Source organism: Vicugna pacos, chromosome 17 (genome assembly GCF_048564905.1).
Source record: "Vicugna pacos chromosome 17, VicPac4, whole genome shotgun sequence".
Classification (NCBI taxonomy): Eukaryota; Metazoa; Chordata; class Mammalia; order Artiodactyla; family Camelidae; genus Vicugna; species Vicugna pacos.
In genome coordinates, this window is record NC_133003.1 from 7,313,769 (window position 1) to 7,324,559 (window position 10,791).

General features: G+C 54.2%; 1 protein-coding gene across 1 annotated transcript; it reads right to left on the minus strand.

Moving 5' to 3' along the window:
* Positions 1-3,650: 3,650 nt before the first annotated feature.
* On the minus strand, positions 3,651-10,013 carry EOMES (eomesodermin). Its single transcript, XM_006200595.3, has 6 exons — positions 9,095-10,013; positions 7,946-8,100; positions 7,006-7,127; positions 6,378-6,536; positions 6,226-6,287; positions 3,651-5,430 (listed from the first exon to the last, which is right to left on the minus strand). The coding sequence occupies exons 1-6, from the start codon at positions 9,982-9,984 to the stop codon at positions 4,692-4,694; spliced, it is 2,127 nt and encodes a 708-aa protein (XP_006200657.2). The 5' UTR covers positions 9,985-10,013; the 3' UTR covers positions 3,651-4,691.
* Between the last annotated feature and the right edge of the window lie 778 nt (positions 10,014-10,791).

Sequence of the window (10,791 nt, forward strand, 5' to 3'; positions counted from 1 at the left end):
GGAAAAAAGGTGAAAACGAAAAAGACCTCTTTTACAGAAGCATCAGTGCGAGTGGCTGGGAGAGCCTGCCTCGTTTTGGCCGCCAGATGGCGAAGGCTGCTCGCCGCCAGTCACTTCGCAGCCTCCGCGGAACTGCGGCCAGACTCACGGCCAAGGACGCGGTACCAACGGCGCAGGGAAGGCGGGGTCCCGCCTAGCGTTGCAGAAGTTCCTGCGCGGGCCCTGCTGTCTCCCTGAGAGCCAAAAACGTGAAGGACTTTTTTTTAAGGAGACAGAGGAAATTAAAGTGAGGGTGGCGTGGTGGTTCACACCCTTCTGCCTAAAAGAAGCAGAGACTCACGCTTTAGGGGCGATCAGGGGGCCCATCAGAAGCCAGGCACTTTGGGGTCCACCTCGGAGAGGTTGCTCCGTGTCTGGCGCAGTTACATCCTTCCTCTGGTGAGCTCGATGCGACTTCTGCGACACGCAAAGGACTCTTAAGGCCAAAAGAAAAAGGCGAAGAGAGGTGAAGGGGTCGCCAGGAAATGTTGACTTTCTTTTAAGCTGTAATAAGGAGAAATTCGGTGGCCACCAAGGTCAGAGTCCCCATCATGTTTAAAAACAAAAGAAGTCGTAACTTCGGGCTCAGCTCATGGGATGGGGAGGAAGTCCAGCTCCTGCGGGTTCGGGCGGCCGGCACCGCGAGAACGCCAAGTGCAGGCGCAGCGCCCAGGCCTCTTCGAGGAGCAGGAGGGACCGCGACCCCGGACAAAGATGGGCGCAGGGGGACGGATTCCGCTGGTTCGAGTCCCCAGGGGCTGGACCTGCGGAGTTCGCGTACGCGAAAACTTAAACCCCAGGGATGCGGAGTTCGCAGAAGGGGACTCAGTCAGGCCCACCAACAGAGTTTTGCAAATTGCCTTTTAAAAGAACCTCCCGTTGGTGCCGAAATCTCCCCGAGGTGAGAAGCCAAGTTGGCGCGCGGCAGGGTGAGAGGGTCACCGCCGCGAGCGCGGAAAAGGGGAAGCGTCCGGGCGAGTGGAGAACGAGTGACTTTAATTTTTATCCCTACTGGAGGCTCAATTTCGATTAAAATCAAGGGGCATGCAGGAATGTTTTTCTTTCGGAGGGTTTTCATGACACCTGCTGAACTAAAAGCAACAAAACAGCAACTAAAAAAAACTCTCCGGCATCCTACCGTGCCTTGTTTGGTTCAGAAAGATGGAATAGATCGCAGAGGAAGGGGAAGACCGTGAGTCTGCCTTTACACCCAGATTTAAAGCTAAACAGTGGAGGCAGGAGAGGAAAGAGGCTCGGACCAAACGCTGCTTCGGAGCCCTGAAACTCTCCAGCTAGAAATGCGAGTGTGCCTTGCTGCCGACTCCACGCGGGCTCCGCCCCGGTTTACAGGCTGCACCTTCCCCTCCTCCCCTATTTCTTTCCCGATTCTTGCCTTTCCCAGTGGGTGGCCTCCTCACCCCACCCCCAGGATAGCTACCCAGCGTCCCGGCAGTTCTCGGCTTCATCACCCTGGAGGTAGAGTCCTGGGGCGGAGAGGAGCGAAGTCGTGCCGGGGCGGGGTGGGGGTGGGGGCGCAGAGGAAGGGCTTGCTCCTAGTCCTCCCCAAAGCAGGAAAGACTTCCCGGGGTGATGGGTGGACTGCCTTCTTTTTTAAAAACCCGGACAACCTCAAAGTGTTTGGCGATGAAAAAGAATGCGTGGAAAGTGACAAACAACGGGGTTTCCAACTCGAAGTCGGGTCCTTTTTGCACTTCTTTTTCCTCTTTCGTTGCAGTTTATTTGTCTAATTGCGTACTTTTGTTTGGGGGCAAGGACGGAGGCGAGCCAGCAGACCCCCAAGCGGGTGTCTCCACCCTGCGCCGGCAACGCCGCCTGCGCGGGCGCAAACGCTGGGACCCTGGCGAAGAATGTAAACAAACGGGGCGCCCGAGTCCTTGATCTTTATTTAAATAGAGGCTTGTTTATCGGTGTCATCCTAGGAGGATTAATTAGATACATCTCTTCACAATTTGGTGTCTGACACTCCATCTTAGGAATGCCTTATCACAAGGTGTTAATTGGGGCCACTCAGCCACTTACGTTTCTATTAAACACTGTGAGGGACTTTTCACAAGTACCAGGTTCTTTTTACTGTACGGTGCAAAAATATACAGGACTGGAAATAGACTGAGGCCACTGTCTGCTTTATCTCGGCGCTGATTAGCATTTCCCGTCTTTCTCGAGGGCAGAATAGGAGAACACCGTTTCGAAATTCCATCGCATCTCCCAATGCGCTAGAGCTCCTCAGGGATGGGGGCGGGGGGGGGCGCGCTGACCGGGCCCGAGGGGCTACGAGTCGGCCTCCCCCAGTCTGAGTCTGTCATCCACGATACACACACAGAAACCAAACTGCAAAGCTTTCGCTTCCAGCTCCGGGAAGAGTCGGGGCGGCTTGGGCAAAGCGTTTTGAACAGGCACCGTCGGAGACGCGGGGCTGAAGTCCGAGGCCCCAAGGTCACAGGCAGAGGACCTGGGAAGGGCCGGGGCTTGGGGGGGAAATGGGGAACAGGGGAGAGGCGCTGTACGAGCTCGCGGGGGCCTTAATTGGGCGCGGAAGGGGAGGAGGTCCCGGCTGATCGCTCGCCTCCCAGCAGCTAATCCTCTTAGCAGCTGCATTTCCGCGCCACGCAGTTAGCAGAATGACCCTCCCGGCCAGACCTTTACCCCGGGAGGGTCAGGAGGGGGCTGGAAAGGACTGCAAGCTGGGCCAGAAGCTGTCTGCTGATAAGCCTGGCGGGACGTCTGGCAGGGGGACAAAGGGCCCTCCGCCCCACTCCTGGCTTTAACTCTTCTGCGGGCCCAGGGCTCAGCCTGGGGATGGGGTGGCCTTCGCCCTCCTGGCGAACGAGAGCCAAACAAGCGGCGCTCAGCGCGCGGCGGCGCACGGCTCCCCGGCTGCCTGGGCAGAGCGGCGGGGCGCGCAGGCCGGGGACCCTCCCGCGTGGGTGCGCGCCCGCCGCAGCCCCGGCACCCCGGCCCGCAGCTGCCCCGCGGGCGCCCGGGGCTCCGAGGAGACGGAAACCGCAGGTGGGAGCGGGAGCGCGCGGTGGGCCGCCCGCTCGCCGCCGCGCCCCAGGGTCCCGGAACTTGTGGGCGCCAGGAGGGCCGCGAGGGTGCCCGGGGAGCACATGTGGGTCCGGGGATGGGAGCCCCCCCCCCCCGGGAGGCCTAAGGAAAAAACCCAGAGGCCGGGACGCCCAGGGCTGAGGCGGGTGGAGGTTTTATCTAGGCGCGCGCGCATGCAGCCTGCGGTGGGCAATCTTGCATCTCGGCGGCAGCCCTCCTCCCCCTCCCCAGCCCCAATACCCATTGTCCAGACTTCCCAGTGCGGTGAGGCAATAACGCCATTCATCTTCAAGGAAAAAAAGAAGATATACAAAGCCTCCCCACCCCCTCATGACGATAATGTCCACTGGGAGATGCTTGAGCCTCCTGTGGGGGGAGTTGGATGGCGGGACAGTGTTCATGCTGGAGGAAGGGGCGACAAGGAGGCAAAATAAACCCACGGTACAGAAGACAGAGTTATGCCTGTTCCCTCAACGAACCACATTTATTAAAAATGACTAAGGCTACATAAAAATCGAAGATCTCTGAAAAGCCAGCAGACGCTGTGGCGTCACGTTTCCGTTTATTCACATTAATTACCAAGCTGGGTGGTGGGGGTGGCGAAGGAAGAGGATGAGAGGGGAATTTTCCTTAACACGTTTGAAGTTAGTACAGAGTTGCTGAATACATTCTTAACTATCTAAGAAGTAGACAGAATAGATTCCCATATATTGGGGGGATGTTGGGGGAAACTTCCCCGGCTCCTGCAAGCTGTCCTCCGGTGATTTGCAAATTCTTTACAAAGCCAAAGCACCAATTTTACATAATCTCGTAGACCTACGTTGACTATTTGTACAATATTTTTCACAGTATTCTACAGTGTATCTAAGCACACACAACTGTACACTTCAAAATTCTCTTTTTTCTTTTTCTTTTTGGCAACTCCCTCCCTCGTCCCCTCCTGAGTCCTACTAGCCCCCTCTGGGCTCACAGCAGAGGCCTAGCCCACGAGGCAGTCCTGATCCAGGGCACACATGGCTTGTTTCAAAAAATCTGGGAAGAATCAAAGTCAAGTAAAACCAGCCCCTTCACAAAGTTCTTCTGGCCTCCCAGGCCTAACGTCTTTTGTCCCCAGCAGAAAGTTACCAGCAAAAAAGTCCTTGTTGAAGCTGAAGGCCTCCCCTCCTCCTGTAGAAGCCAAACATCTTACCACTCTGGGCTTCCATTTGCTTACAGATTTACAAATAAAAACGAGAATCAAAGCTTTCACATCCTCTGATAGCATTAGGCACTCAATCTTCACAGCCCAATTCTCTGAACGTCTAGTGTCTCCAATAAATAAATCCGTAACTTTGAACAACCTTCAAATTTTAAAACACTTGAAAGTCCTTCGGTACATTTATTTAAAAAAAAATGCTAGGCTTGTTTCAGTTACCTGCAGCAAATCAAAAAGCTTTGGCACCTTCTTTTAGGAAATTGCACAAAACAGGGTGCATCAGGGTGGAAGGCAAATGTCTTTTTGGCAAAGAAGACAAAAAACAACAAAAAAACACCACCAAGTCCATCTGCCAAAAGTTAGCTGATTTTTGCGAGGTTGAAAGAACTCTTCAGGGAGTTGTGTAAAAAGCATAATAGCCCCCCATGCTTTTCGAGGTGTCTTTGCTGTAGTCTTCAGCGTTAATGTCCTCGCATTTTATGGAGGGAGAATTCTCGTTACTGGAGGTGCTGGGGGACAGTCGCCTTCGCTTACAGGCACTGGTGTAGACGCCCGAATCGTTGGAATCCAGAGACTTGATGGAAGGGGGCGTCTCTATCCAAGAAGAGCTCATTTCTTCTTTGACTTTCTCCTTGGAGAGCTGGTCTTCAGAGAACACAGGGGGGCTCGTTCTGGAGGTCCATGGGAGTCCAGCTGCCATCTTTCTCTGATAAGAGCCTCTACCTCCCCAGCCCGCCATGGCAGGGAAGGTGGGGTCTGGGTAATACCCCAGGGCATGGGATGTCTGGAGGGGCAAGGATTTAATGCCATACGGGAGCAAGGCGCTGGAAGTATATTCAGACTCATAGGAACCGATGTCTAGTTTGTTGGTCCCAGCTTGCTGGACAGGTGTGACAAGCCACCGCTGGGGAGGGTTGGTCACCTCTTCGCTCTGTTGGGGCGAAAGGAGGCCGTTGGTCTGTGGCACGGTTCTCTCGCCATTATAATATCGGGCTGGAGGTAAAGTGTTGGCAAAGGGCTCCGGGAAGAAGGACTGAACGCCGTACCGTCCTCCGGGGACAATCTGATGGGATCTAGGAGAATCCGTAGGAGATGGAGTTAACCTGTCATTTTCTGAAGCGGTGTACATGCTACAATATAAAAAGAAACACTTAAAAAAAAAAAAAAAGGAAAGAAAACAAAGACCCTAATGTTGTCCCTAAACAATCTGCCTCCCAGAAATGAAGAAGGCTCAAAGGCTGGGCCTTATAATGGGAGGGCTGCACTGGCCCATTTTAGATGGATGCTTGGATCATCAGGGGAAAATTTCCCACCACGCAAGAAAAACTTTCCTCCCAAGACATTAAGTATTGAAACTACAGAAAATCCACCTTCACAAGTCCTAGAACTTGAAGAACTCAGAGTAACCCTCCCTGGAGTGGCAGGGAAGGAATGCTGGCTGTGGGATTAGAAATCCCAGATTTAAAGGCATTTGCAGGGTCTTGTTGTTTGATGTAGTGAAAAATGACTTCTTCTTAGTGTCAGGGTTTTCTTATGTTAAAAAAAGAGAGAGAGAGAGAGAGAAAGAGGGAGTAATAATATCTGCCCCTGAGAGAATTAAAAAAAAAAGGGGGGGGGATCAAATGAAAAGGAAGGCATATAAATGCAGATTATGAACATTTTGAATCTCCACTCAAATGTTAAAAAAAAAAAGCTCCTCATCTTTAAGCCTTTAACATTTCTTTAGAAATTAACAAAACCCTTCTGGGAAAATTCTAATGCAAGATTAGTCAAGGCAAAAAAAAAAAAAAAAAAAAAAGCACAGATCAAAATAGCTAAAAATCCCAAAGGCGAAAGCTCTTCCTAGAATATGGTCTCATGAAAGTGTCTGATCCAGCGTGTCTTGTTCAAAGATGACCATGCAAGTAAAACAAAGGGGTACTTACGAGTCATAGTTGTCCCTGAAGCCTTTTGCAAAGGGGTTATGATCAATCTTGAGTTGAGTTATCTAAATAAGGGAGAAAAACGGTCTTTAAGTGTTTTGGCTCTCACGGGGGAACTCGTTTTTAGAGATTCTTGGGACCTTTGGGACACTCACGTCGGTGTTCTGGTAGGCAGTCACCGCGATGAACTGTGTTTCTGAGAAGGTGAAGGTCTGAGCCTTGGAGGGCTCATTCAGGTCCTCCACGCCGTCCTCTGTGACTTCCACGATGTGCAGTCGTGGTTGGTACTTGTGTAAAGACTGGAGGACTATCATCTGCAAATGGTACAGAAAGAATCGCCAAATCTAAAAAGTCTCTTGGAGGCACACACACAAAGTCGGTTTTTGACAAATTACATCTTTTAGGATGGGACTCCTGCTGTTTGCCGCCAACAGCTCACATCTTCTGGGTACATACGTGTGCTTAATAAACCCTCTCCTCTTGGCTTCCTAAACTCTCCCCAAAGATTTCAGGATTTCTGTTCCTAACAGTGAAGTCACCATTCTTGAAATCCAATAAGAAAGTGAAAATAATAATTAAAAAATAAATAATAAAACAATAAATAATAATAATAAAATAATAATATAAAAGTAAAAATGAGAAAAGTCAAAAGGAAAAAAAAATGGAAAAGAAAAGACTAGCAAGAGGCCAGGAACAGGTAACAGCAAATATTCTAAGTACAGTGAAGAATATTAGAAATAAAAGAGCTTCACAGCCAGGAGACACCCCCTCCTGTCACTCTACCTGCGTGTTGTTGTTATTTGCGCCTTTATTATTGGTGAGTTTTAATTTCCCAAAGGAAATCTCCTGTCTCATCCAGTGGGAACCAGTATTCGGAGACTCTGGGTGAACATACATTTTGTTGCCTAAGAGAAAATGAAACAAAACACAAAACCCAAGCACACAGGGCTGTTTAAAAATGGAGGGAGGAGTGGGAGGGTGTAGCTCAGTGACAAGAGTACATACCTAGCATGCCCGGGATCCTGGGTTCAATCCCCAGTAGCTCCATTAAGAAAGAAATAAGTAAACCCAATTATCTCCCCCCACAACACAATTTTAAAAATAAAATACAAAGGTAAAAAAATAACTTTGAAAAAAAATGGAGGGAAGGGACGGATATTTATTACGAACGGGCAAGGTCGGAGAGCTAGGGTTACAACATAAGTCTTCCAGCCTTAGGGGCTTAAGAAGGCCCAGTGGAGGCCAACCAGGGGCCCTGTGCTTCCAGCCCTCCTTGGACAAGGCTCAAGATATAAAAATGGGGCCCACAGGCAATGCCTCTTTTGAAGGCCAATTTGGCGGCCTCTAAAGCTAGAATGGCAAGATGGAAAGTTGAATTTTTATGGTAACCTCAACCTCTGGGAGGCCTTTCTCAAGCAAAGCTTAGAACGCCAGGAACCCTTGTCACCTGGAGAGTTTATGACAATTCCTTTCTCAAAGGTAAGGACTTAACGGGGAAGGGCTGGAGTAGGGTCATGGGGTAAAATTCTATCTACGGAGAGGCAAGAAATCTGACTTAGCAATTCTCCCCCTTGACCAAACAATCAGCACAAAGGAAACTCGCACGGACACCTGCAGGCCCCGGATTGGGAGGGAAGGAATGTTGGGTGAAAGCGTGAGTTGTCCGAGTCGGGGGCTCCCAGCCCGCCCCGCCCCGCCCCGCCCGGGCCTCGGCTCTCCTCACCCTGCATGTTATTGTCGGCTTTGCCGCAGGTCACCCATTTGCCCCCCTGGAAGCGCCAGTGGTTGGGGTCCGCCAGCACCACCTCCACGAACACGTTGTAGTGGGCGGTGGGGTTGAGTCCGTTTATGTTGAAGCTCAAGAAAGGAAACATGCGCCTGTGCGAAGGAAGAGAAAACCAGGAGACGAGAGATTCAAACCCGGACGCCCTGGAACCGGCCCCCAGCTCAGAGGACGACATTTAGAAGTTAACAGAACGAACGGGATACCAGTAGATAAAGTGGCCGTCACTACGTAAAATGTTCCTGAGCTGGCAACTCTTGGAACATCTCTTTTCGGAAATACTTTGCCCCCAAGTCAGTATTTCCAAATACGCTTCTGCACCCTCTCCCAACTCAAGTTCCCGACCCTTACAGGTGCTCATTAATTTTTTCCCCCAGGATGTTTAAAATCATTCATTTTTATACGCACAAGTGCAAGTTGTTCTCGTAAAAATAAAAAAAAAAAGAAAGAATTCTACTGGTAACGTTTAAAGTCTCCTCTGGACGCCCCTCTCCCAACACCCACTCACTTTCCCTACTTGCTAGCAGTGAGGTGTGTGTCCGAACTTTCTCAGGCCCGGGACCCCAGCCACATCGGACTCCAGGGTCTGCCTAACCACTACCCGGACCGACCCTCGATGCTGGCGAGCCGGTCCACACCTTGGTCCCCCCGAGGCGCCCCATGGAGACCCCGGCGCCTAAAGCTGCGGGAGCCCATCTACTGCGCCCAGGGAAGCCAGTTCTTGCGCCTTCCTCCATCCTTGGCTCCTCGCCGGCCCGCAGGGACCAGCGTACCGCCGAGCGGGCGGATCTAGTAAATCCAGCTTTGTGGACAAGCCCCAATTTCCATTTCCGCTTCCACCCAGGGGAGGGTGACGAGAGGGAAGGGGGGAAGCCACCGTAACCTGAGCACCGCGCACAAACCGCCGGTGCGCGGACGGGAGGGACACCGGATTGGAGAAGCGGTGTCTCCACTTGCTGCGCGCGGAAACTCACTCTCCGAAGCACAGAGCCGAGCGAGCGAGAAGCGGTCCCTCCTCTCCGCCATCCCCAGGACCCCACACCCGCTCCTTACCCCGCGCGCCTCGGGGCCCCTCCGCGCTGCGCTCACCTGCCCTGTTTCGTAATGATCATCTCGGTTTGGTGGCGGTGGAATTTGAGCCACAGAGGCCGGTTGCACAGGTAGACGTGGGCGCGGAAGCCGGGGCCAGGAACCCCCAGGCCCCCCAGTCCTCCGCAAGAACCCGCGGCTGCCGCCCCAGGGTACGGCCCATAGAGCGGAGCCCCCTGGCCGTACTGATAGGCGCCCGGGCCGCCTCCCCCGCCGCCGCTGCCGCCCGCGCCGCCGCTCGCGCCGGCTCCCGGGCCGAACTGCGCCCTCCCGGGTGGGCACACGGCCGCGGGGAAGCCTCCGGGGGGCAGCATGGAGCCGTAGGGGTAGCGGGCCCCGTTGGGAGCCGGGTACACAGATCCGTGGGGCGCCCCGGCCGCCGCCTGGTACGGGAAGAGCGAGCAGGGCGCGGCCAGCTCGGAGCCCTGAGGCCCGGGGGACTGGAGGTAGTAGCGCTCCGAGCTCAGGCTGTCCATGGAGTAGCGCGCGGTGGCGGCGGCGGCGGCGGCGGCGGCAGCGGCGGCGGCGGCGGAGGGCATCTCGTCCTCCCCGCAGGGGGAGCCCTTGCGGCCGTCCGGGGGCCCTGGCTTGGCCACCGCCGCGGCGCTGGCGAAGGCGTCCCCGGCGTCGGCGTCACTGAGCATGGCCGCGGGGGCTCCCGCGCTGGCGGCTGCGGGCTCCCCGCTCCCTGCCTCGCACGAGAGGCTGCCCGAGAACTTCTTGGGCGCTTTGTCTAAGTCCAGCCTCTGAGGCGAGGGGGCCGCTCCCGGGAGGTGGCCGGCGCTCCCGCCACCGCCGCCGCCGCCGCCGCCTCGCGCGCTCTCCAGCGGGTAGAAGTGCGCGCCGGGCAGGTTCACCGAGCTCACCAAGAGCTGCTCCCCTAACTGCATGCTTTGCAAAGCGCAGACGGCAGCTGGCTGCTTCCTCTCCTGCCGCGGCCTTATTATAAAGGCAGGATGGGGGAGCCAGCGCCCTCTTCCGAGGGGAAGGTAACTTCCCCTTCCTCCGGTGCGGGGCTACCCACCTGGCGACACGCGGGGCCGCTAAGGCGCGCACTGGCGCGCCCTGAACCCCGCGTCCTTTCCGCAAGGAAAGCGCACCGAGTTTGGAGGCAGGAGATGGAAACTGCCCGAGAAGCTCTCTCCCTTTCCTTCCCCGTCCTTTTTGCCTCTCTGGACCTCTACCCTCCTCCCCCGCACACACAGGAAAAAGAGGTCTTAGGTCTCTCTCCCCATCCACCCACCAGCGCTAGACTTTCTGCCCTTCTCGACCATCGGTCAAGTTGACCACTTGGAAACTTGCAGGCTGTCATTGGCTGCTTTATATACATGAGGCCAGGGAGGGGCTTTGCGGCCCCACAGCCTCGGGACCCTCCTATTGGCTGGTGGAGGTGACACTAATTCAATTAGGCATTTACTAATTGGATCAAGTCGCCTGCGACTTTCTTTTCCTTTAGCATGATCTTTTTTTACTTTTTTTAATTTGAGACTCTGTCCTGCTGTGAGAATCAATCCTGGGGTCTGTATTAAGCTGGAGTTTAGGGGAACAGGGTCTCCATAGCAGGGTTCGTGCTTGGCACAGAAGTTGTCGAGTTGTCGCGGCGCTCTGAGCGGGTGATGTGGGGGTGGGAGAGGGTTTCAGAGGCCGGAGGTAGAAATGCTCTCCAAGCTGATGGCCTGCAGGGAGGCACCGGTCCC